Source organism: Gnatocerus cornutus, chromosome 4 (assembly GCF_029298725.1).
Source record: "Gnatocerus cornutus isolate USDA-ARS CGAHR chromosome 4, icGnaCorn1.1, whole genome shotgun sequence".
Taxonomy (NCBI): domain Eukaryota; kingdom Metazoa; phylum Arthropoda; class Insecta; order Coleoptera; family Tenebrionidae; genus Gnatocerus; species Gnatocerus cornutus.
The window spans coordinates 5119976-5147763 of NC_142236.1; the positions used below are offsets into that span (position 1 = coordinate 5119976).

Here is a 27788-nt window from a genome sequence, read left to right on the forward strand (position 1 = left end):
TTTTTTAAGTTTTTGGAATTTAAGACAGTTAATTATCATGTCAAAATCAGCAATCTCTCTAAATTTGGTTGCTTTAGTATTACAATTGCCAAAGTTACAAGCTTGAACTAAAAATTTTGAAAAATTTTCAGTTCGAACTTAAACTGAACAATTCTAAAAATTGTTTGTGTTGCTTTAAATTTTTGAGATTTTATGTTAGACAGTAAATTAAAAAGTCTCAAACTTCAGTCTTTCATCAAAACTATAAACAGAAAGTTATCAGAAGTTTGACAACATTAAGAATTTGAGATACAAAACATGAAGAAGCAAAAAAAAATAACACAATAAACAACAACAGACTAAAACAATTTATCCTTTCATCACATATTTTCCGCTCTTTAATAACAAACTTTGTACTTACCTCATTTTGTCTTAAGCTCCTTGTTTGAAGATTGTTCAAGAATTAAATCACTCCGTTAACAAGATCGCTGAACCCCCTTCAGCACTGTTATTTCTTAATTAATAAGAGTCGGATGACGATATTTCAAGGTATAAAGTCGTTAGCAAACTTTTCCATGTAAGTTTCTCTACTTGTAAGTTCCTACATTAAGTTAATTCCCCGGTACAAGTAAGTTTGTTGTAAAGATGTTAAAGGAAGTTGGCTAAAAAATGAAAGCAAAATAGGGGAGCAACTCCATTATTGTAAAGCTTAATTTACCCCTTTTGTTGCATTGAATAGTAATGGTGTTAATTGTGGTCGCAAAAGGATAATGGTCGCTTAATCCGATTCCCGGGGAAATTTTCAAACTCGAAGGGGTGAAACCGAGCGAACGATTTCTATAAATAAACTGACAGGGCGAAACTGTGTAAACATAACGATTTTATTATAGTATATCACAGATAACAATTTTCTTAATTGTCAACAGAAACCGGACGTACAGAGGGTGAAAAAATTTTCACGAATTTAGCGCGTGATTGTCCGTTCGTGAAAATTTTCGAATTTTCTAGATGTATAAAAGTACATAAAACTTAGTCTAAGTTTGAATTTCCAAGAGGCGAAAATTGTTGGTGTCATGATGCACGCCACTAGTTTGCAACAAAGAGTTGCCGCAAGGTAATCGATAGAAAATGAAGATGAAAATGAAATTTCCACCACCCCCAATGTCACTCCGAAGTAAAGTTAAACCTAATTTCTTTTTCATCCCTCAAATTAGCGTTTCCTTGTCCGATTTCCCTCCAAATCTGACACCAACAACTCCCCCTCTTTAAACTCGGCCGAGAAATAGCAGCACGCCGACCAGCAGCCCCACACTCCTCCCGCCGCCTCCGGCCGAGTCCAGCGCACTCACTGAAATCATCGAATTACCACCACCTCCAGCTAAAACTCGCAAGAACTGACCTTTTTCAGGGACGGGATTCCGCGCGCTGGCCAACTCCAGAACGGCCTCTTCGTGGTAAATGTCAGCGACCTGGGCCACACACCGCAGGATTAGTTTTCCACGGTTGAAGTGGTACTCTTCCAGGGGGAGGTCAAGGAAGAGGTCGCTCCACTGGGTCTCCTGGGACAGGCGCGGGCTGAGATTGGGGGTGGCAGCCACCTATTAAATTATTGAAAGTGAAGGGTGAAAAGGTGGATTTTTCGTACCGGCAATTCGTTTAGGATAAACTTGAGTCTGGCGGCGGGCCGGGCTGGGGGTGAGGTGCAATTTGCACGGAGGGTGTCACCGTAGTCCAGAGGTTCTCGTCCTACGCTTATTGTCGGGGGAGATTCCGGCAGCTCTGGAGTCAAAATTGAGATTTATGCAGTGGGGATGAACATGGAAAGACAAATTTTAGCGGCTGAAATATTGTAGTGGGCGCAATTTGCTGTGGATCTGAAGGGTTTATAGGCTTGGGAAAAAATGCGGGGGATGAAGTGGCAAACAAATTTCAAATGTTACAAAAAATTTTTGATTTTCGTTTTTCGTTTTTTTTTACTGATTAAATTCCTGCAAAGTGAATTTTAACGCATAATTTTATTTTTTTATGTTTTATTATGTAGTTTTTTGAAATTCAGTGTGATTATGGTGTTGCCTCTTACTAGTAGATCCTACAAATTTTAACTGCGTAGCTCAACAACTGTCTAATTTATGAGATCAAACATGACTTTTTGGAAACAATTTGAAATTTTTAGATGATCATTGAAAAATTTTTTAAAATTTTTGGTTATGTAGCTATCAGTTTTTAGTGTTCCGATTGTGCCTATTCTGGCTAGCAATTCATAAAAATTTCAACCCAACAGTTTAAAAAATGTCTAATTTATAGATCAAAACATGACATATTGTAAAAAATGAGAAAACATTGAAGTATTAAAAAATTAAAAATTATTCAAATTTTTGTTTGTCTTAATAAAAATTTGAAATTTGGCTTGCTTAATACAGTGATTCTGGATAGTAAAACTTGAAAATTCTGAAAATTTTACCTACATATCTCTAAAACTGTTTAATTTATGACTGATACTTATAACATAACATTTTGTGAAAAATTTTTAGTTGTTTTAGTCATTTTTTTCAAATTTTTCTTTATGTAGCTATAAATTTGAAATTTTGTGTGTTTATTGTAATGATTGCGTCCAACAAATTCTTAAATTTTGTAGTCGATAACTCACTCACAAACTGTTAATTTAACAATGTTAACAATTTATGGAAAAAAAAACGTCGTTCCGCAAAAAATTTAGTCGATGGTGCAATTTTTTTTTTAATTTTTATTTGTTTTACTAGAAATTTGATACCTGCTCGCTACAGTGATACTAGATAATAAATCCTAAACCTTTCAACTCATATCTCAAAAACTGTCTAAATTATGAGATAAAACATGACTTTTTGAAAAATTTGAAGACTATCATTATCTCAAAATTTTTAAAATCTTTGTTTATATAGCTATACATTTGATATTACGTGTGCTTATTGGGGTGAGTTTTACTAGTAAATTTTGAAAATTTGAACGTCATTGTCAAAAATTGTTTAAAATATCGGACAAAACAAGACTTTTTGAAAAAATTTTTGATAATTTTCAATTCATGATCGTGAAATCAAAATTTTTCAAATGTTTGTTTATGTCGCTAAAAATCTGAAATTTGGCATGCTTAGTACCGCGATTCTGAGTCATAAATCTTCAAAGTTCTAACTCCATAACTCAAAAACTGTCTAATTTATGACTTATAACTTAATATTTTGTGAAAAAAGTCGTTTTTAGATACCTAATCATGGCATTTTTTTTCTATATAGTTATAAATTTGAAATTTTGTGTGCTTATTATATCTATTCTGGCTAGCAAATCCTAAAAATTTCAGCCCTACAGCTCTAAAACTGTCAACTTTATATATCAAAACATGACACATTGTAAAAAATGAGAAAACATTTATGTTTTAAAAAATTAAAAATTATTCAAATTTTTGTTTATCTCAATAAAAATTTGAAATTTGGCTTGCTTAATACAATGATCCTGTATAGTAAATCCTGAAAATTTTAACTACATAACTCTAAAACTATCTAATATGGCTCATATGTTAGTAATAACGTTACATTTTATGAAAAAAATTTTTCTTTATGTAGCTATAAATTTAAAAATTTGTGTGTTTATTGTAGTGATCGTGTCCAACAAATTCTAAAATTTTGTAGTTGATAACTCACCAACTGTTTAATTTATGGAAAAAAACATGTCGTTTCGAAAAAAATTGAAAATTTGTAGTCGATGGTGCAATAAATTTTTTTTAATTTTTATTTGTCTTACTAGAAATTTGAAATATGGCGTGCTTTCTACAGTGATCCTAGGTAATAAATCCTACAACTTTCAACTCATTAACTCAAAAACTGTCTAAATTATTTAAAAAAAAACCTGACTTTTTGAAAAATTTGTAGACTATCATTATCTCACAATTTTTAAAATTTTTGTTTTTTATAGCTATTTTTTTGATATTACGTGTGCTTATTGCGGTGAGTCTTACTAGTAAATTTTGAAAATTTGAACGTTATTGTCAAAAATTGTTTAATATATCGGACAAAACAAGACTTATTGAGAAAAATTTTGATAATTTTAAATTCATGATCGTGAAACCAAAATTTTTCAAATGTTTGTTTATGTCGCTAAAAATCTGAAATTTGGCATGCTTAGTACCGCGATTCTGGGTCATAAATCTTCAAAGTTCTAACTCCATAACTCAAAAACTGTCTAATTTATGACTTATGACTTAATATTTTGTGAAAAAAGTCGTCTTTAGATACCGAATCATGGAATAATTGAATAATTTTTTTTTCTATGTAGCTATAAATTTGAAATTTTGTGTGCTTATTGTATCTACTCTGGCTAGCAAATCCTAAAAATTTCTCTCTTACAGCTCAAAAATTGCCTAATTTATATATCAAAACATGACACATTGTGATAAATGGAAAAACTTTTATGCTACAAAAAATAAAAAAAAAAATTCAAATTTTTTCGATACAAATTTGACATTTGGCTTGCTTAATCCAGTGTTTCTGAATAGTAAATCTTGAAAATTTTATCTACATATCTCTGAAACTGTTTAATTTATGGCTCATACTTATAACATAACATTTTGTGAAAAAATTATAGTAGATTTAGTTATGGATTTTTTCAAATTATTTTTTATGTAGCTATAAATTTGAAATTTTGTGTGTTTATTGTACTGATTGTGTTTAACAAATTCTCAAAATTTGTAGTCGATTACTCACAAACACTCTAATTTATGAAAGAAAACATTTCGTTTCGAAAAGAAAAATTTTTAGTCGATAATGAATTTTTTTTTTATTTTTATTTGTTTTACTAGAAATTTGAAATATGGCGTGCTCTCTACAGTGATCCTGGATAATAAACCCTAAGACTTTAAACTCAATAATTCAAAAACCGTCTAATTTATGGAAGAAAACAAAACTTTTTGGAAAATTTTTAAACAATCATTTTCCCAAAATTTTTTAAATTCTTGTTTATTTAGCTACAAATTTGAGATTACGTGTGCTTATTGAGGTGACTCTCGCTAGTAAATTATAAAAATTTGGACGCCATTGCTCAAAAACTGTTTTAAATATAGAACAAAACAAGACTTGAAAAATTGATGATTTTTATTATACAATCGAGAAATCAAAATTTTTCAAATTCTTGTTTGTCGGTAAAAACTTGAATTTTGGTATGCCTAATACAGTGATTCTGGGTAGCAAATCCTCAAAGTTTTAACTTCATAACTCAAAAACTCTCTACTTTATTGCTCATAACATAACATTTTGAAATAAAAATGCGTTTTTAGATATCTAATCATGTAATTTTTTTTATGGAAACCATCAATAGTCAAAATTCTCATAAAATGTTATGTTATAAATTAGCCCGTTCTTAAGAGGCAGGGTTCAAATTTTCACGATTGACTATTCAAGATCAGTTTATTTCGCACAGTAAATTTCAAATTTCTATCTGCATCGAAACAAATTTGAGAATGTTTTATTTTGTTTTTTAATTAAAACCGATCTTGAGCATCCCGGTTGAAATATTTAGAATTTAATAGTCAAAACCAGAGTAATTTTCCAACATATAGCTGCGCCAAGTCGAATTTCAAAAATGTTTCAAAAATGACAGCAAAAACTGAAGCGCTGTTGACCACGCACCCCCAGCGTTTAAACTCCTTCAATAAAACTTTAAAAACCCGCCCTGTAATTTTTCCCCGGCACCAATAAATTTTCCACTTCGGAGGCACTTTTCCTTAATAATCATCCATCAGCTACTTTTCCATTTAATCTCCAAAGTTGATATTTCCAGTCGCATGTCCCCAATAACATTTTTATAAAAGTTAAGTTGTTAACAAGAAAATATGAAGTTGCCGATACTTTCCCGCTTTAACTTGTGCTCTTTAACACTGCATGCACTTTATATCAATCTAAATTGAGGATTTGAACTCGACGGAAAGATCGTTTGAATGCTAAACAAGCTGTTTAAGTTAGTGTCAACTTGGAGAGAGCGCTGCATAAATTAACAGACTTCTAAACAAAACGTGGATAGAAAATAATCATCGTGGATTATAATTAAACAACGTTCCTTTCGAGCAAATAGTTGCTCGAAGCTTGATTATTTTTCTTCGCAATTTAACGGGTGCTATCTTGTATCGAACATCGCAAATTGGGATTACAACTGAAGTTGCAACGTTCGCTCCCAAGTGTCTTGTTGCTGCAGTCATGCACGTTGCATCCAAAGCAACATTGCTTGAACAAACTTCCAGTTTCGGATCTCCGCGATTTTAATTTTTTCGTTTTCAATTCGACAAGGAACAGCTCTGAAAGTGCCACCAGATGTGACGACTTTCATCGATAACCACTTAAGCGTATCATTGGTCTATTTTTACAATTTTTGTGGCAGTTTACAAGATAGAAAGATAAACTTCTAAAGTTGTGGAAATCTGCAATATCATCAATCATTCTTGGACCAAACAGAATTTCCTGGTACGCGCTAAACTTATTAAAATTTTTATCGAAGAGATGTTTACTCTGCGTTTATTGTCAGTGCTGCCAATTTCAGACTTGTCTTGTTCGATTTAATTAAAAAAGCGGGAGAATGCGAGTTTTATAACGTCTTGGAGACGAAGAAAAGCACGACACAGAGAAACACAATTAGAGGAGTCTTATGAAAGTGCATCTGTTGGGTGCTTTATTTTGCATCTTTTATTCGAAGCAGAGCACGCCAATTACGAACAATTGACAAGTGGGCGATATTACAATTTTGGGAAAATTTCATTTTAGTTTGTTTGAATTTAATAAGGAAAGAAACAAAAATTGATCTTAATTTTTTTTTCATCGGTTTATATCACTATATTATTAATTTTGTTGAATACACTGCTTTTAACTAGCAAATTCTGAAAATTTCAACTAGCAAACTAGATAAATTATGAGACAAAATATGAGGTTTTTCAAAAATTTTGACCATTTGTGGATCTTAGAACAAATAATTTTCAAATTTATCATAATGCAGCTACAAATTTTGAATTTACGTCTCATATTATATTGAAATTGACTAGTAAATCCTAAAAATCTTAACCCAATAACTTAAAAACTGTCTGAGTTATAAAGGAAAATATGACGCTTGCTGAAAATTTTGACGATTTGTAGCTGATCATGCAATCGCATTTTCTCAAATTTATTTTATTTCAGCTACTAATTTGAAATTAACTTTGTTGAGTGCACTGCTTTTGACTAGCAAATTCCGAAAATTTCAACCTTGTGGCTTGCAAACTGGATAAATTATAAGACAAAATATGAGGTTTTTCAAAAAGTGGTTGGTCTTAAAACATTGTTTTTTTTTAAATTTATAAAGAAGCAACTACAAATTTGAAATTAACGTTTTATATTATATTGAGTTTGACTAATAAATCCTAACAATTTTGACTCAATAGCTTAAAAGCTGTCTGAATTAGAAACCAAAATACAACACTTTCTGCAAATTTTGACGATTTGAAATTAATCAGGCAATCATTTTTTTTCAAATTCGTATTGATGCAGCTACAAATTTGAAATTTACTTTGCTTAATGCATTGCTTTTGAGTAGTAAATCCTAAAAAATTCCAAACTGTAGCTTAAAAACTAGATAAAATATGAGACAAAATATGAGGTTTTTCCAAAAATTTTGACTATTTGTGGTTGATCTTGCAATTACAATTTTTTAAATTTATCATGATGCAGCTACAAATTTTTAATTTACGTCTCATATTATATTGAGTTTGACTAGTAAATCCTAAAAATTTTAACTCAATAGCTAACACACTCTTTGAATTATAAAGCAAAATATAACGCTTCCTGCAAATTTTGACGATTTGTAATTAAACATGCATCGGAATTTTTATTAATTTGTTTTAATGCAGCTACAAAATTGAAATTTACTTTGATTAATGCATTGCTTTTGAATAGTAAATCCTGAAAATTTCAACACTGAAGCTTGAAAACTGGATAAAATATGGGACAAAATATGAGGTTTTTACAAGAATTTTGACTATTTGTGGTTGATATTGCAATTACAAATTTTTCAAATTTATCATGATGCAGTTACAACTTTTAAATTTACGTCTCATATTATATTAAGTTTGACTAGTAAATCCTAAAAACTTTAACTTAATAGATTAAAAACTGCCTGAATTATAAAACAAAATAAAACGCTTTCTGCAACTTTTAACGATTTGTAGTTGATCAGGCAATCAATTTTTTTCAAATTTGTTTTGATGCAGCTACAAATTTCAAATTTACTTTGCTTTATGCATTGCTTTTGACTAGTAAATCCTGAAAATTTCAACACTGTAGCTTAAAAACTGGTTAAAGTATGAGACAAAAATTTTGACTATTTGTGGTTGATCATAATAAAAATTTTCCAAATTTGTATTGATGCAGTTACAAACTTGAAATTTACTATCTTAATATACGTATTCTGACCACCAAACCTTAACAATTTTACTTTTGTATCTTAAGAACTCGTTAATTGAAAAGACACAAGATATGCAGTTTTCTGGAATTTTAGAGTGTTAATGATAAGCCATGGAAAAAAATAATTTAAAATACGTCTTGATGCACCTACAAGTATAAAATTTACTCTGCTTAATATACCGATTCTGACTAATAAATCCTGAAGATTTCAACTTCGTAACCGAAAAACTGTTTAAGTTATGACTCAAACTATGAGTTTTTTTAAAATTTTGACTATTTGTAGTTATTCGTAAAATCTTAAACTTTTAAATTTGTTTTGATTTAGCTACACATTTGAAATTTAGATTGCTTAATGCAATGCTTTTGTCTAGTAAATTTCAATACTGTAGCTTGAAAACTGTGTAAATGACGAGACAAAATATGAGGTTTTTCAAACATTTTGACAATTTGTGGTTGATCTTGCAATCACAATTTTTCAAACTTATCGTGATGCAGCTACAAATTTGAAATTTACTCCTCTTAATGTACTAATTTTGACTAGTAAACCCTAAAATTTTTAATTTTATATCTTAAAACTTCTCTGAGCTATGACCCAAAATATGACTTGTTTTGAAAAATTTGACTATTTATGGTAGATCTTTTTTTTCAAATTTGGCTTGATGTAGTTACAAATTTATAATTAACTGTGCTTAGTACACTGATTATGGCTCGTAAATCCTGAAAAAATTATCACCGTACCTTGAAAACTGTGTAATTTATGAGACGAAATATGAGCTTTCTTAGTTGTTTGACTATTTATGGTTGATCATAGAATAAAAATATTTCGAATTCGTATTGATGCAGTTACAAACTTAAAATTTACTATGCTTAATATACTAATTCAGACCACCAAACCTTGAGAATTTCAACTCTGTAACTTAAGAACTGGATAACTTATGACAAAAAAAAAGAAATTTTGACCATTTTAAAATTTCTCTTGATGTAGCTACAAACTCTAAATATATCCTGCTTAATTTACTAATTCTGATTTGTGCATTCTGAGAATTTCAACTTAGTTAGTAACTTAAGAAGTGGCTAATTTAAGGGAAATATATGACGTTTTCTGAAATTAACTTTTAAGCCTTGGAAAATATATTTCAAATACGTCTTGATGCACCTGCAAGTTTAATATACTCTGCTAAATATACGGATTCTGACTTAATAAATTCTGAAGAATTCAACTTTCTACCCTAAAAACAATTTAAGTTATGAGTCAAAATATAAGTTTTTCGAAAATTATGACTATTTGTGTTTAATCGCAGCATATAAAATTTTTAAATTCTTTTTGATTTAGCTACAAATTTATAATGTACTCTACTTAAAGTACTAATCTTGGCTCATAAGTCCTGAAACTTGAAACTTTATTGCGTCATTGGAACAGTTCAAATTATGGATCAAAATTCACGTTTTGAAAAAATTGGCAATTTTTGCCTGATAATACTAAAATTTCTGTTTCTGCGTCAATTAATTTAAATTTCTCAAATACTAACTCCCTTAATAAAAAACTTAACGATCAACAACCTAAACACTAAAACGCACTCCAATCACAAGAATCATTTACTAAAATCACCCCCATAAACGCAAATGATGTTTAACCACAATAAATTTTAACTGGAAGTCCGTCCAAACTATCAATTACCTAATTCGCTATTCCACGAAAATAGCGCCCATAAATTACATCCAGCAGCGAATTTCCAACACGCGCATATCCGACAAAATAAAAAAAAAACACTTACGTACGACCAACATTGAGCGCTGATCCGTCTCTGTCCAGACCGGATCTTCTGCCGTTGTAACTTCACAAGTGAAGTTTCCAGAAAGTTGAAAATCTATGTCTTGAAGAACAACCTGAGTGCTGTTGGAGCGGTCCACCTAAAAAACAGAAACGTGTTTTGTACAATAGTTTTTCTACGTATTGCCTACAACTTTTTATCCACTTACATCGACGTTGATCCCCGTCAAAGGAAACAGCTTTGTCTTCGGATTCTCACTGGGGGTGTATCGGTAGAACTCATGGTTCCCCCTGTACCACTTAACGTAGTACAAATTGGCTCCTTCCAAGTCGTAGGAGCATATCAATGCGGCGTCACTCAACCGCTCCACGATCTGTGGTCGGATAGTCAAAATGACTTCCCTCAACGCGGAGACATCTGCAACAGGATGGCTCTATAAATGACCAGGACAATAGCAGGGTTAGGAGGACAAGATAAGTTGGAGGGTGTAACGTTCCAAGAGCTTTGTTATGTGTTCTTGAGTGAGCGCAGTAATGATGTAAAAACTCTTGTAGTTTCAGTACGAAACAGTTTTATGCCTCTGGGAGTGCGATTCGATGTTGAATGGGGTTGTTAGTGGACACGTTCTTCACTGAGACGTTCGAGAGGTAATAAAGTATACAAAGAGACTCTATTCATTATGAGCAAAAAAAATAGGTGGCCCTTGAAAGTCCGCGGATCTCAAAATTTAGTGGACCTCGCATTTTTTGTGTCCCTCTATTAATTATGGGCAAAAATGGGGCTTGGAGCTGTTAATTCAATAACAAGTAATGACATTACAGAGCAATAACAAAGTTTAATATATAAAATTAGGTAACACAATAAAGGTTTAATGGCACAACAACTCGATAAAGTTTAGTGTTCGAAAGTTTGCCTTTACAACTCGGGTAATTCCCACCCTGCATGTGCCGATCCAAACTTGCCCAATTATACGTATTACGAATTTTGTGCGACATGTTACAATACGTATTGTCGTTGGCGGTGTTAATTTAGAACAGGAAATTTCGACGCGGACGCTTTTTGTCATCAAACCACTTTTATTATTCTGTTCACTACTCCAATATTTATAAACTATGTTTTATGAAGTTAAAATGTTTGGATGGAATACAAAAAATTTCTATATACGATAAATCCTGCAGGATTACATATTGAAATAACCGCCACTGCGGATGAATGGATTTAAATTCTGATGTAGTGGTGCATTTTTTAAATTTTTTTCTAGGTTGTTGGCATGAAGTTAGTGATTTTAACTCGGTTTTGATAACAATTTGTTAAGGGTTGAGGGCAAACGAAGGGATCAGATTTTACAGGTTTTTTGTTTTCGTTGATTTTTCTGTTTTTTTTCACATCGCTTTGATGTTTTTTTCTGAAGCTACAAATTTGAAATTTGCTGTGCCTGATATGACAGTGAGGCTAACACATTCTCAAAATCTCAACTATATAGCTAAAACATTGTCAAATTTATAAGACAAGATACGACATTTTCTGAAAAACTGTTTATTCACCACGAAAAAAAAATTCAAATTCCACTCATTGCAGCGACAAATTTGCAATTTGGCGTACTTAGAATAGAGATGATGACTAATAAATTCTGAAAATTCAAGCTCTATATCTCAATAACTGTCTAATTTATGGAATAAAGTCCGATACTTTGACAAAAGTTTGATAATTTGTTGCGGATCATGGAATAAATTATTTTTAATGATTTTTTATTCAGATAAAACTATAAAATTGTTGTTTTCTTGATATAGTGATCCTGACTACAAGATATTAAAAATTTTAATTTTATAGCGAAAAAACTGTACTATTTATTAGATAAAATTTGACTTTTTAGAAAAAAATTGGGTTGATCATGCAATAATTTTTTTTTAATAGTTTTTGTGCAGCTATAAATTTGAAATTTACCATGCTTAAAAATTTGATCGTAACTAGTAAATCCTAAAAATTTCAACACCGTAGCTTGAAAACTATTTGACACAAAATATTTGGTTTTTTGAAAATCTTGACTATTTGTCGTTGATCATAAAATAAAAACGCACAAATTCGTCTTGAAGCAGCTACAAATTTAAAATGTACTATACTCAAAATACTGATTTTGGTCAGTAAATCCCAAAAATTTCAACTATGTAGCTTGAGAACTGACTATCTTATGAGACAAAATATTATGTTTTCTGTAAAGTTTGATCATTAATGGAAGATCGTGGAATTTTTTTTTTCAAATTTGTCTTATAACAGCTACAAGTTTAAAAATTACAATGCTTAATTTACTAATCCTAAGCAGTAAATCCTGAAAATTTCAATTTTGTAGCGAGTAAACTGTCTGAGTTATAACACAAAATATGTCGTTTTTTTGAAAATTTTGACTATTTGTGGTTAATAATGCAATAACAAAAATTTAAAAATCGTCTTTATGCAGTTACACATTTAAAATTTACTGTACTAACCATACTGGTCCGAGCTAGTAAATACTCAAAATTTTAAGTCTGTAGCGTTAAAACTACCTAGGCTATTATGAGACAAAATATGAAAATTTCTGAAAATTTTGACTTTGGTTGATCAGAAAATACATTTTTTCAAATTTGTTTCTACTACAGCTACAAATTTAAAATTTACTGTGCTTAATATATAGATCCTGGTTAATAAATTCTCAAAATTTCAAGTCAGTAGCGCGAAAACTGCCTAGTCTAAACGATTTATGGTTGATTATCGAATAATATTTTTCAAATTTCCCTCACTACAGCTACAAACTTGAAATTTACTCTGCTGCTTTACTAATTTTAGCCAGTAAATGCTAAAAAATTCAATTTTGCAAGTTGAGAACTGACTATCTTAAGAAACGCAATCTTACCGTCTTTTGAAAATTTTGTCAATTTATCGTAAAACATTAAATACATTTTTTTTAAATTTGAGTCAGTGCAGTTACAAATTTGAAATTTGCTTTATTAATATGCTGATGTAGACTAGTAAATCCTAAAAAATTCAACTTTGTAGCTTGCGAACTGTTTGAGTTATAACACAAAATATGACGTTTTTTGAAATTTTTGACAATTTATGGTTGATCATAGAATAATCATTTTTTAAACTCGTCTCAATGCAGCTACAAATTTGAAATTTATTTTGATTATGACTAATTGTGACAAATAAATCCTAAAAAATTCAATCATTTTGTAATTGTCTGAGTTATGATACAAAATATGACGTTTTCTAACAAATTTTTGACGATATTTGCTTGATCATGGAATAAATATTTTTCAAATTTGTCTAAATAGAGTTACAATTTTGAAATTTTCTTTGCTTAATTCACTGAAACTGGCGAATAAATGCTGAAAAATTTAACCTTGTAGCTTGAGAACTGGCTGTCTTAAGAGACGAAATATGACGTTTTTTGAAAATTTTGACAATTTATTGTAGAACATGAAATAAAAATTTTGAAACTCGTTTTTTGCTTTTTTAAATATGATAATGTTAACTAATAAATCCTAAGAATTTCAGTCGTGTAGCTTGAAAACTGTCTGAGTTATGACACCAATTTTAACGTTTTCAGAAATTTTTAACGATTTGTGGTTAATCATAGAATAAACATTTTTCAAATTTGTCTTGATGCAACTACAAATTTGAAATTTACTTCGGTTATTAAACTAATTTTGAATAGTACATTCTGAAAATTTCAAGCATGTAGCTTTAAAACGGTCTAGGTTACAAGACAAATATGAAGATTGGTAAAAACTATCTATGGTTGATCCTGCAATTAAAATTTTTTAAATTTATCTCTACGCAGCTATAAATTTGAATTTTTTTGAGTTTAACAAACTGACCCTGGCTAGCAACTTCTAAAAATATTACCTCAGTAGCTTTAAAACTGCTAAGATTAAAAGACAAATTATGAGGATTGTTGAAAATTGAAAATATTTTTTTTTCAATTTGTCTTTATGCAGCTACAAATATGAAATTTACTTTGTTTAATATGTTAACCCTGTATGACAATTTCTGCAAATTTCAAATTTGTAGCTATACAATTGTCTGAGTTATAACCAAAAATATTACGTTTACTGATAAATTTTGACTATTAGTGGTTAATAAAGCCAAAAAAAGTTTCCAAACTTGTTTATTGCAGCTGCAAATTTGAAATTTGCCGTTTTTGATATACAGATCCTGGCTAATCAATTCTGTAAATTTCTAGTCTGTAGCTTAAAAACTGCTCTTATGAGATAAAGTTTGACGTTTTCTGAAACTTTTGACTGTTGTTAGTCAGGCAATAAACATTTTTTCAAGTGAAATTTTGAGATAAAAAAGTTATTTCACTATACTTTCAGTAGTCTAAAAGTTACTGCGAATAAATAACACTTTGTACATTTGCTCACATGTCTACAAAATAAGAAAAAAAAATTCTTTGTTGCGCAAATTTATTTTATTTTAGAAAAATCTCGGAAATGATACATTGTGATGTGACCCTCGTCTTGGATGTAGAATCGAGAAATCCAATAAAATGGAGTTTTCCATTAAAAATAAGCGAGTTGGCTACAACTTCCGGCGTAACCGGAAGTGACACGAAAACGTGAAAACTTTTATTTATTATTTATACCTTTTGAGAAAAATACCGCACCGTGGACCACCCTGTACACGCCACAAAATTAGTGCATCTAAGCTAGTTTTTGTCTGAGAAAGGAAGAAAATCGTAAACACCACGATCACTGCAAGAAATCGGGGTGTAAAGGAAACTACTTAAAGTAGACTCTCAAAGCGTGAAAAGGAAAAACAAGAATAGTTGTGAAAAATTCGGGTGGATACTTTGTTTTAAAAGAGCGCTCCCTGGAAAAATTTAATCTGATTGAAACGTGAATTTTTAAAGGGGGATGAAAACGGGGAGGATTTAACCATAAAGGTATAAGCATGGGAATGTGGTTATTAAATAGACTGACCGACGGAGTGAAATTGGTTATTCATGCAGATATTCAAAATGCAGATTTGGATGCATGGAAAAATTATAAATGGATATTATGTAACGAGGACGATAAAAGGCGCATTACGCAAAAGTATTTAATTTAAACTATAGAAACCAGAGCTGGGGTTTCCTCCAACTCGATCGATTTTTGTTTATAACGACAATTTTGTTGGACTTCCTGGGAAGCTTGATAAACGAATATTAAATAAAGTTTGCTTGCTCTACATGCTATTTACAGAACAAATTAAATGTAAATTAAACATTGAATATTCTATTTTGTAGTAATAAAAGGAATCAAAAAATAGATCTTTCATTCTAAATTCACGTTAGTTGAATTAATGAAATAATTAAACAATTAAGCTGAAGCGAACATTAAACGAGATATTCAAATTTTCAATATCGATTTGGCAGTTTAAACAGGTCTTGCATCTTGACTATTACCAGTAAATCAAATATAATTAAAATTTTGCTCAAACTAGCATTCAATTTGGCATATAGGTTTTATTACTAAACGATTTTTAGTGATTTCTTATTCTGACACTAAAATCGTGATGTAATGAACAATTTTTAAACGATTTTTTGTCACTCGGCGCGGCTTGTTTCTTTTAGATCAACGCTCGGCACGCCTCGCAAGTTTTCGATCAACGCTTGGGACGCCTCGCTGGATTATAATTAATGCTTGGCATGCCTCGCTGTTTTGCTACCAACGCTCGGCACGCCTCGCTGGTTTATAATTAATGCTTGGCACGCCTCGCAAGTTTACAATCAACGCTCAGCACAGATTGAAAGATTACGATTAACGCTTGGCACACCTAATTTAAAAATCAGCGGTAAAAAGACTATAAAAATCTATTTCTACTGAACCAAATATAATTCAAATTTTGTTTAGTCTAGCATTTAAGTTGGCATATAGTCTCAATTACTAAACGATTTTCAGTGATTTTTTATTCTGGCACTAAAAATCGTGCTGTAATGAGCAATTTTTAAACGATTTTTTGTCACTCGGGCTTGGCACGCCTGGCAAGTTTACGCTCAACGCTCGGCACGCCTCGCAAGTTTTCGTTCAACGCTCGGACCGCCTCGCTGGATTATAATTAATGCTTGGCATGCCTCGCTGGTTTGCTTCTAACGCTTGGCGCGCTTCGCTGGTTTATAATTAATGCTCGGCACGCCTCGCCAGTTAACGATCAACGCCCAACACGCCTAATTTAAAAATCAGCAGTAAAAATACTACAAAAATCATTATACTATGCTTAGACTAGCAATTAAGTTGGTATATAATTACCTAATTAATCTAGTACTAAACGATTTTTTAAGCCATTTTTAAACGATTTTATGTCACTCGGTGCGGTTATAATCCTCGATCGTTTATAATTAATACTCGACACGCCTGGCAAGTTTACAATCAACGCTCGGCACGCCTAATTTGAAAATCAGTAGAAAAGACTATAAAAACCTGTTTCCCTTGAATCAAATAATTTAAATTTTGCTCAGACTAGCATTTAAGTTGGCATACAGTATCAATTACTAAACGATTTTTAGTAATTTTTTAATCTGCTACCAATAATCGTGCTGAAACAAGTCATTTTTAAACGATTTTTTGTCACTCAACGCGGCTTGTTTCTTTTAGATCAACGCTCGGCACGCCTCGCTTGTTTATAATTAACGCTCGGCACGCCTCCCAAGTTTACGATTAACGCTCGGTCCGCCTCGCAAGTTCTCGATCAACGCTCGGACCGCCTCGCTGGGTTATAATTAATGCTTGACATGCCTGGCTGATTTGCTATTAACGCTCGGCACGCCTCGTTGGTTTATAATTACTGCTCGGCATGACTCGCAAGTTTACGATCAACGCTCGGCACGCCTAATTTAAAAATCAGCAAAAAATATTATAAAAATATATTTCCATTGAATCAAATATAATTCAAATGCTCAGTCTAGCATTTAAGTTGGCATATAGTCGCAATTACTAAACGATTTTTAGTAATTTTTTATTATGCCACCAAAAATCGTGATGAAATAAGTCATTCTAACGATTTTTTGTCACTCAACACGGCTTGTTTCTTTTAGATCAACGCACGGCACGTCTCGCTTGTTTATAATTAACGCTCGGCACGCCTCGAATGTTTACAATCAACGCTCGGCACGTCTAATTTAAACATCAACAGTAAAAAAAACTATAATAATCTATTTTCATTAAATCAAATATAATTTAAATTTTGCTCAGGCTAGCATTTAAGTTAGCATATAGTGTCAATTACTAATCGATATTTAGTGATTTTTTCTTTTGACACTAAAAATCGTGCTATAACAAGTTATTTTTAAACAATTTTTTTTCACTCAGCGCGGCTTGTTTGTTTTAGATCAACGCTGGGCACGCCTCGCTTGTTTATAATTATTGCTCGGCACGTTTTGCAAGTTTACGATTAACGCTTGGCACGCCTCGCAAGTTTAAAATTAACGCTCGGCACGCCTAATTTAAAAATCAGCAGTAAAAAAACTATAAAAACCTATTTTATTTTGCTTAGACTAGCATTTAAGTTAATATATAATCTCTATTACTAAACGATTTGTGTTTTTTTTATTCTGACACTAAACATCGTGCTGAAACAAGCCATTTTTAAACGATTTTTGTCACTCAGCGCGCCTCGTCGGTTTTCTATCAAGGCTAGACGTGCCTCGATGGTTTATAGTTATAGCTCGGCACGCCTCGCTAATTTACAAATAACGCTCGGCATGCCTCGTTGGTTTGCTATTAACGCTCGGCACGCCTCGCCGGTTTATAGCTAATACTCGGCACGCCTCGCAAGTTTACTATTACCGTTCTGCAGTAAAAAACTTTGAATATCAAAAGAAAACAAATTTTCCGTAAATATTATTTCCACATACTTTCAAATCCTCTCTGATTGATTCTAGTTTATTTCTTCAATAAAAACTAGGCGAGCTTATCTGTGTGAACTGATTTAACAGTAATAATGTTTAAACCAGCCCGAAATATCTTCCGATTCTAAAATTTCTTCATAAATATCCACATAAACCTGAATAAAAGATATCCGTTATCTGTTCGCTTTGAAACTCGAAAAACCACGGCATTTTCTTTCCAACAAAACTACGGAGTAATATTTCTCATCAATCGAAAATCTATTTCGGAAAGTAGCGAGAAGGTCGGTATTACCCGTTCCTCCAAATAAAACCAGTCTGTGCACTATTTTAGAGAGAAATATCGAAATTTCCCGAACGAAACCTTCTTGTGATCCATTAAATAATTTGATGAACATGTGTTCGCATCTTGTCTTTTACGTGTTTACTTTCATACTAAGAGCCGAGTCAAAACAAACTGTTCAAGCTGTAAATTGCCTTGACTTTCACTTCCATTTAATTTTCGTTTTCCCTATCTATTAATTGGTGTTAGCGTAGATAGGTGCGAAATTTGATTTCAGCCGTATCGTAACGAATATCAGACTAATTGCTTTCGATGTAATGAATGAAGCTCCCCGAAATTTATCGCAGCCACTTACACCTTTATGAAAACTGATCACCGCTACGAAATTCCCTCATAATTTATAATAGGAACGCCGGTATCAACGGATAATTTTAAGCGAGCGAGGGCCGCGGATGAGGGAGGTCCGTCGAAATCCAGGGGCCACCAAAAAAAATTTTACAAATCGCGCTCGTAATTTAAGTTATGTCGTTGCGTTAAATAAAAGCTTCATCTCGGATTTAATGTACACTTGACCCAATCTTGCTCAATGGAAACCAAGCGAGGGTTTGTATTGCTTCCATTATTAGGTTTATTTCTTCTCTAGATCGTCAGCTAATAGGGATTTATTCAAGGTTCATTGTTGTTCACTTAGCTTTACTGCTTACCGAGGAAATTATTTACAGGGAGCTGTTCGTTTAATTGCTGGCGCACTTCAGCACTAAAAATGAAGTTTTAATTAAAATAACACTCGACATAGGCAGTTGTGTCTTCAAGACTAAATTAGGGTAGTAAAAGATAAGTTTAGAGCGGTGGAGATAATTTCGCCACGTAGAAACTTTCACGAATTTCAACGAATTAAATACACAAATAAACGGTGGATACGAGCAGACGACAGATTTATTAACAGAAAAAATGTGTAGATACTTAATTTGTGTGTTTGTGCGTTTGTTCACACCAATTCCGCGGAATCTCAGAAGTAAAAATAAAAAATCGAATGGGGTCTTCAGGTGTAAACTTTTTATTTTATGGCACACAGTTGGGTAAATATTTGCTGCGGAAATTGTGGCTAATTGAAGATCTTGACTAATTTGCCTTAGAATAGTCGTGTTGAAAAACGCATGTTTTGTTCTATAAATTCGACAATTTTTGGATTATATAATTTTTAGAATTTAATCGCTTTTGCACACAAAATTATAAATTTTTATCTGCATCAAGAAGAATTTGAAAACTTTCTATTGCATGATCAACCACACAAGATCAAAAATTTCAGAAATCGTCAAATTTTGTCTCATAAATTATATACTATTGAAGCTACAAGACTGAAATTTTCAGTATTTACTTACTAGGATCAATACATTAGCCACTGTAGATTTTAAGATTGTAGATGCATAACGACGAATTAAGAAACATTTTATTGCTTGATTAACCATCAATAAATCCAATTTTTAGAAAACGTCAAATTTTGTTTTATAACCTAAGAGCTAACGACTTAAAAATTTTAGAATTTACTAGCCAGAACCTATTTATTAAGTCCCGCAAATTTCAAATATGTAGCTGCATAATAAATTTTTTTTTAAAATATGTAATATTGCTTGATTAATCATAAATTGTCAAAATTTTCAGCAATCTCGCAAAATTTTGCCTTATATCCTTAGTAGTATTAAAGCTACTTAATTAAAATTTTTAGAATTTGTTAGCCAAGATCAGTATATTAAACTCAAAAAATTTCAAATTTGTAGATAAATAGAGAAAAATTTGAATTTTTTTTATTGCATAATCAACCACAAATAGTCAAAATTTGTACGAATCGTCATATTTTGTTTTATAACCAACACAGTTTCGAAGCTACAATGTTGCAATTTTCAGAATTTATTGGGACGATTAATGTTTTACACAGCAAATTTTAATTTTGTGGCTGAATAGAAACAAATAAAAAAATAATTTTTGGGGTCAATTACAAATAGTAATAATTTTTAGCAATTTTCATATTTTGACGCGTAATCTAAGCAGTTTTAAAGCAACAGTCTTAAAAATTTTTAACACGGCAAATTTAAAATTTGTAGCTGTATAGTAACAAATTTAGAATTTTTTTATTGTTTTATTAACCACCAATCTATTAAAAAACGTCAAATTTTGGCTCATAACTTAGACAATTTTTTAGCTACAGACTTGGAATTTTCAGAAATTATCAAACAGGGCAAACTTAATAAATAAAGTCAATTTTAAGATTGTATCTGCATAAAGACGAATTTAAAAAATTTATTTGCATGCTCTCATAGTTTAACATTTTTGAAAACCCTCATATTTTGTCTCATAAGTCAGACAATGTTTAAGCTACAGAATTAAAAATTTAACATTTATTAAACAAAATCATTATATTAAACAGAGTAAATTGAAAAGAAATTTTTAAAAATATTGTTTTGCCATAAATAGTCAAAATTTTCCCAAAATGTCATATTGTGTCTAATATATTTGCCAGTTCTTAAAATACAGGATTGAAATTTGTAATATTTATTAGTCAAAATCAATTTAATAGACACAGCAAATTTCAAACTTGTAACTGTATTTAGACAAATTTAAAAAAAAAATATTTTTTAATCAGTCAAAATTTTTATAGAACGTAATTTTTTGTCTCTTTGATTGTAAAGTGTCGCCGCTATTGAGTTGAAATTTCTAGGACTCAGAAGCAGTATATTATGTAACATAAATTTCAAATTTGTAGCTCCATAAAAAAAATTATAAAACGTTTAATCCATGATCTACAACAAACTGTCAAAATTGTCCAAAACCTTCATATTTTGTCTCATTACTACAAGTTTTTAAATTGCAGAATTGAAATGTTTAGGATTTACTAGTAAAAATTAATATAATAAGGAAAAAAAATCAAATTTGTATCTGCATAAAAACAAATTTTAAATAATTTAATTTAAATAAAAAAATTTTTTTTTCATATTTTGTCTCGTAAACTAGGCAGTTTTAGCGCTACAGACTTTGAGAATTTACTAGCCGGAATTTATACAAGGTCCGGCAACACTTGTGTCCACCCCCAAAATCGTCTTTAATTTGAAAGTTACAATTTTGAAAATTTGCATACGCCTGTAGTTCACAAAGCTCTAGAAACTGAGGGAAAAATTTGTTTTTTATCCCGGTTTGGTTGGAGTCGCGAAGCCTAAGAAGTATAATTTTTAGCGATTTTTCAGTTTTTGCGGAAATATTCGCGAATTTATTTTTTTTTCAACATAACTGTGATACAAATATCTATGTTTTTATTTTAAATCTAATGCAAATTGTGTTTAAAATTTGCGAAAAAAACGCTGCTTTCTCATAAGTAATATAACGAGTGGGCTTGAAATTGTCAGAAAAAAAATTTCCCACAATTTCTAGCTCCCGAGTTATATTTGTCATGAGAATTCAACGAACTGACAAGCAACTGACAGCTCGCGTGGTATTTTCGCGTGGAATTGTCACTGAAAATTTCACTAGTGAAAATTTCCAAGAAAAGTTTGCTGTGATTGGTTTATTTGAAAAAATAAATGTCTGTTATTGGTCGAATCTATGGTGAGTTGAATTCTCTAGTTAGTTTTCAAAATTATGACGGCGCAGTGGCAAACTACGTTTACACCAAAAGTCACTTTATTCACTTTTATAAAGGTTAATTTTGATTAACACGGGCATGTTGCACTTTATGGACACTAGAAATCGTTAATTAACATCGACAAAGCGACAATTTCACCAATTAAGACATTTGTTGCAATCTAAAGCGAGCCAAAGGATAGATGTCATTTGTGACACAAGATGTTGACAGATGAGTGTAAACGTAGTTCCCAATTTTGACGTAATGAAATTGGAAACTAACTTGATAAAATCGCATTTTTTTCTCAAATTTTGAAGACAATTTGCATTGAATCTAAAATAACAGCTGAGATATTTTTAACGCATTTATATTGAAAAAAAAAAAAATTACTGGTTGATATCACAAACTCTTACAATTAACTAAAAATTACATTTTTAAGGCGTCGCGACGCCAAAACTATTAGTGATAAAAAACAAATTTTTGCGTCAACTTCTAGAGCTTTGTCAACTGTGAGCGTATGCAAATTTTCCCTGTATATTAAGCACAGTAAATTTTAAATTTGTAGCTGTAAAAAAACAAATTAAAAAAAATGTATTCTATGATCAACCAAACAAAGTCAAAATTTTCATATTTTGTCTCATAATAACCTTGGTAGTTTTAACGCTACAGACTCAAAATTTTGGGTATTTACTAGCCCGGACCAGTATAGTTAATAAAGTAAATTTTATGTGTGTAACTGCATAAAAACAATTTTTAAATTTTTGTTATTTCATCATTAACCACAAATAGTCAAAATTTTCAGAAAACGTCGTATTTGGTGTTATAACTCAGACAGTTCTTAAGCTACCAGATTGAAATTTTTAGTTTTTACTAGCCAAAAGCAGTAAATTGACTAGACTAAATTTCAAGTTTATAATTGTTTTCAGACAAATTTGAAAAATGTTTATTCTATTATTAACCAGAAATTGTCAAAAGTTACAGATAACGTCATATTTTGGGTCATAACTCAGACAGTTCTTGAGCTACAGGGTTGAAATTTTTAGGCTTTACTCGTCAAAATCAGCATTGTAACCAAAGCAAATTTCAAATATGTAGCACCAGTAGAACAAAAAAAAATTGTTTTATAATGTAATAACATTTAAAATAAGCAACTCGACTACATCCGGAAAAATCACAAAAATTTAAATATTTTTATTCGATTTCTCTTATTCTCTTACTATTTTTCAAAACTTCAAATTCTCACCCCATGGTGGCCCACCCTGTATAAAATATGCATTGTACCTTATATCTCATTTTCTTCTAATCCACTCTCTCCATTTCCCGGGCAGAACGCAATATTTCCCGGTTATGAAAATCGCAGCTAAGCCATTAAAGTTGTTTCGTTTTAGTGTCGGGGTGGCTTTTTTATTAAACGTTATATCTAACTGTGTATTTATAGGGCGTGAAAAGAATTAATGTAGCGGAGTGCGTACAATATTTTTAGAACGAGCGTTGTCTTGTGTGAACATCTGGGATGAGATAAATTACATTCGAGTACTCTGGAAATATACGTGAGGAATTGCATTAACACCTGCAACTTAACTTGGCGGTTTCAGCGAGACAGTGCAGGAATCTAAACTATTTTCAGGGGAAAATCGTAATTTGGTTGGTAGCGCTCAAGTCGATTGGATTAAAATTCAGTTGCAACAAATTTTATTGCTCATATTTTTTATGAAATTTTTAGCGACGGGCACTGGAAATTAAGTTAATCAAAAATTCGGGTGATGAAACATTTTTTGCCGGCTTCAGGTTAGACCAATTAGGTGTAATCAACATTTTTAAAATGTTCGCATTATCGCGGGTTCCTTTTAGCTCATCCCTTGGAAATTACTGTTAAATGTGGTCGATATAAATTTTATTTTATTGTTAATTGAGTGAGTGTGGTAATTTTTTGGGGAACTTTATTTTATTACATTGAAATTTATTACGACACTAATGATATAACTAATTATGTTTTGTAATTTTGCTGAATTATTAAACAAGTTTGCAAATTTTATTGTTTTAGCGTTAAAACTATCAGAGTTATGGAATTTAATAAACATTTTACAGGTTTTGTTTTATCCTAAAAATTAAAGTTTCAACAATTTAAAATCTAATTTGGCAGAGCTAATAAACATGTCAAAAGTAATGCAGTTTTCAAATTTTATTGTTTTAGCATTAGAACTTCAAAAATTATGGGAAATTCGAAAGTTCTTGTTTTATCCAAAAATATAAAATTTCAAATATCAGTCTTTTTTTTGTTTAAAAAGTTTGCAATTTTGTAGAATTATTAAGCACATCAAAGACAGCAAAGTATTCAAGTTTAGTTGATTTATTCTCGAAACTATGAAAGACAAAATTTAATCAAAATTTTGAATTTTTTGAATTTAGTACTTTATTATCAGTTAATAAATCAAAGTAATAAATTCTTCTAATTTTATTGTTTTAGGGTCGAAAGTGTCGTAGATATGGAATTTAGAACATTTTTTTTCTCTCAACGTAAAAATTAGAATTTCTAACATTCATATCTCTTGTCCAAAAAGGTAGTAATTTGGCAGAATCATTAAGCACGTCGAATATGGCAAAATATCTAAATTTCATTAATTTATGTAGCTTTAAAACCATTCAAGTTATGCAAATAAATCAAAATTTGATATTTTTTTTATCCAAAATGCATATACAAATTTTTAAATTTGTATTTCTTGTCCAAAAATATTGTAAATTGACCAGAATCATTAAGAACGTCAAAGATAACAAAATGTCAAAATTTCAAAGATGTGGCTTAAAACTATCAGTTATGGAAAATAATCATTTTTTTTGTCCGAAATATGTTTATTTAAATTTCTTAAATCTGCCTCTCTTGTCATAAATGATTGTAATTTTGTAGCTTTATTAAACTTTTTAAAAGTAGTAAAGCCTCAATATAGCATTGCTTTACCGTTAAAAATGCCAGAAATGTAGGAAGAATTTTCTTTACCATAAAATGCAGATCTTCTAAAATCTATCTTTTTTGTCCAAAATTTTTTTAATTTATCAGAATTATCAAGCACGTGAAAAGTAACAAAATCTTCAAATTTTATTAATTTAACTTTAAAACTGTCAGAGTTATGAAATTTTATTGCAGTTTAAGAGTTTATGCCTCATCTTCGAAATTAAAATTTCTAAAATGTGTCTTTATTGTTTTAAAATAAGGTTATTAAACAAAATTATTAAAGTTGAAAGCAATACGGGTTTAAAATTTTAGTATTTTAGCGTTTAAACCGTCAGCGTTATGAACACTTCTGAAAGTTTTTTTTTAATCTAAAAATAGCGATTTTCTAAATTTTGCAATTATTGGTCTAAAGTTTCGTAATTTGTCAGAATTATTAAGCACGTCGAAAGTAATAATGCTCTCAAATTTAATTGTTTTAGCGTTAAAATTGTCGGAGTTATGGAATTTAATAAAAATTTGAAGGGTTTTGTTATACCGAATATTAAAAATTTCAAAAATTTGTTTTTATTAACCCACAATTGTAATTTGACAGAGTTAATAAACATACTAAAAGTAATCAAGCCCCCAAATTTTATTGTTTGCTTATTAAAATTGTAGGAGATGTGGAAGTCTTTTTCTCTCAACCCAAAAAAAAAATTAATTCTTTTATATCTAAAAATGTTGTAACTAATTGTATAATTGTTAAAATGGTCAAAAGTAGCTAAGGTTCAAAATTTCATTGTTTTACCGTTAAAACTGTCAGAGTTATGAGAATTTAAAAAAAAAAGGAAAATTTTTGTTTATTCTATAACATAAATTTTCTAAAATTAGTTTTTTTTGACTAAAAATTTTGTAACTTTGCAGAATCATCAAGCACGTCAGAAGTGTCAGAAGGCCAAAGCCTTTAAATGTCATTGATTTAACTCTAAAACTGTCAAAGTTATAAAGTTTAATTACAATTTTATGAGTTTATGCTTCATTTTCAAAATTAAAATTTTTAAGATTTGTTTTTATTGACCTAAAATGTATTTTTTCCGAATTAATAAACATGCTAAAAGTAATAAAATTTTCAAACTTCATTGTTTTAGCCTCAAGAATGTCAGAGATATGAAACTTTAGCAGAAAATTTTGCAGATTTTTTTTTGACCCAACGCAACATTAAAATACAAATTTCTAAAATTTTGTAATTTTTCAGAATTATTAAGCACGCCGAAAGTAACAAATCCCCAAAATTTTATTGTTTTATCGTTCAAATTATCCGAGTTAAAAAATGTAATAAAAATTTGAAGGGTTGTATTAAAAAACATTAATTATTGAATTATTGAAAATGTAATTTAGCAGAGTCGATAAACAAGTCAAGAGTACTAAAGCTCCCAAAATTTATAGTTTTGCTGTTAAAGATCGAAGATAAGGAAGTTAGAAGAAAGTTCAAGAGTTTTTTTACGATCTAAAAAATATAGAAGTAATTTAAGAAATTTGTTTTTGTTGTCTAAAAATATTGTGATTTTGTGTGATTATTAAAATGGTCAAAAGTAGTAGAGGCTCAAAATTTCATTGCATAACCGTTTAAACTATCAGAGTTAAGAAAATTAAAAAAATCGGAAGCTTTTTATTTTATCCAAAAATTTTGTAATTTAGAATTGTCAACCACGTCGAGTGACAAAGCCACCAAATTTTATTGATTTAACCTTAAAACTGTCACAGTTACAAGATTTAATCGAAATTGGAAAATATAAAAACTGTAAACGAATCTAAACTCTGAACTATAGTACCTAAAATATGTATTTGGAAGCCTAAAACTGAAAAATTTAGTATTCATGACTGGGAAGCTGAAAACCTTATTGGAAGTTTCCTAACCTAAATCCCTAAAGGGCTTTCAACAAAAACTGAACCTGGAAACCTAATCCTTTCAAGACCTAAATCAGCAAACCTAAAACCCGAATATAAAGATAAAGATGCAAATAAAGCATTAAACTTAAAAGACTGAAAGCTGAAAGAGTTGTCCAACCTGAAAACTTGATGAGGGATCCGAAAACGTGGGAAATTCGGAATTTAGAATATAAGAATTTCATAATCCAGAAACTTGAAACCTGAATATTTAATCTTGAATGTCTAATTTTTAGAATACACTCCGGAAATTGATTCTTTAGATTCCCTTTGTCTCACATTTTCTTTCATTTCTTTGTGGAAATTCGAAAACTCTTTCTTTTTAAATTGGACTGAAACCATGACTAACACCAACATCTGAGACATTTTAAAATTAGAAAATAATTAATTATTCTAAGGGAGGCTGACGATTCGTCCCCAAACTATATATTTATCTTCCAGACAAGTGGAAAAATCTTTTTTTAACAGCACTGCCATAAACAAGCTTTCTTTCTTTCCCCCATATTAGACAGAATTTTGATCAACCCCTAAAACCAAATCAATCATAATTTAATAAAAATCTGAAATTTCGACGTTAAAATGATAGATATTAATGGGAAAGACGGTAAACTATTTCCCGGAATCTGTAAGTCTGCAGACGGTTAACAAAGTTGTTTACGTTGCAATAAAAGTTCACTTCCTTCATTAAAAGCTCTTTTTATATAAAATTAGAACAAGTGGTCAGCTCTTAGTAAAGTTAACAAAAAATTCTTTTTTTAGCAGAATTGGAAGAAACTTTACCTTGAAGCAGAAGGAACAACAACATAAGCCACTGATTAACAGTCATCGTCTTCACATCACTCTCCACTGCACTTCTTTCAAACAATTACCTCCACCAGCATGTGTTCGGCCCGGATTTTAGGTTAAATCTCGCGATGCGACAGGATGAAATTTGAGTGCGCGTTCTACAGACCGTGAATC

The 27788-nt window shown here is 30.6% G+C and overlaps 1 protein-coding gene across 1 annotated transcript; it reads right to left on the reverse strand.

The window, feature by feature from the left end:
- Positions 1-878: 878 nt before the first annotated feature.
- On the reverse strand, positions 879-27788 carry LOC148176192 (uncharacterized). The gene is made up of 6 exons (XM_088034661.1): positions 27609-27788; positions 10404-10612; positions 10199-10334; positions 1625-1758; positions 1379-1577; positions 879-1327 (listed from the first exon to the last, which is right to left on the reverse strand). The coding sequence occupies exons 1-6, from the start codon at positions 27652-27654 to the stop codon at positions 1245-1247; spliced, it is 807 nt and encodes a 268-aa protein (XP_087890787.1). The 5' UTR covers positions 27655-27788; the 3' UTR covers positions 879-1244.

Bases quoted from the DNA above. Each gene is read 5' to 3' on its own strand.
- LOC148176192 (XM_088034661.1), bottom strand. From the start codon at position 27,654: ATGACTGTTAATCAGTGGCTTATGTTGTTGTTCCTTCTGCTTCAAG. The intron at 1,578-1,624 runs GTACGAAAAATC...ATAATTTAATAG, and splicing joins TTATCCTAAACGAATTGCCG to GTGGCTGCCACCCCCAATCT. The intron at 1,328-1,378 runs GTCAGTTCTTGC...CGATGATTTCAG, and splicing joins GAATCCCGTCCCTGAAAAAG to TGAGTGCGCTGGACTCGGCC.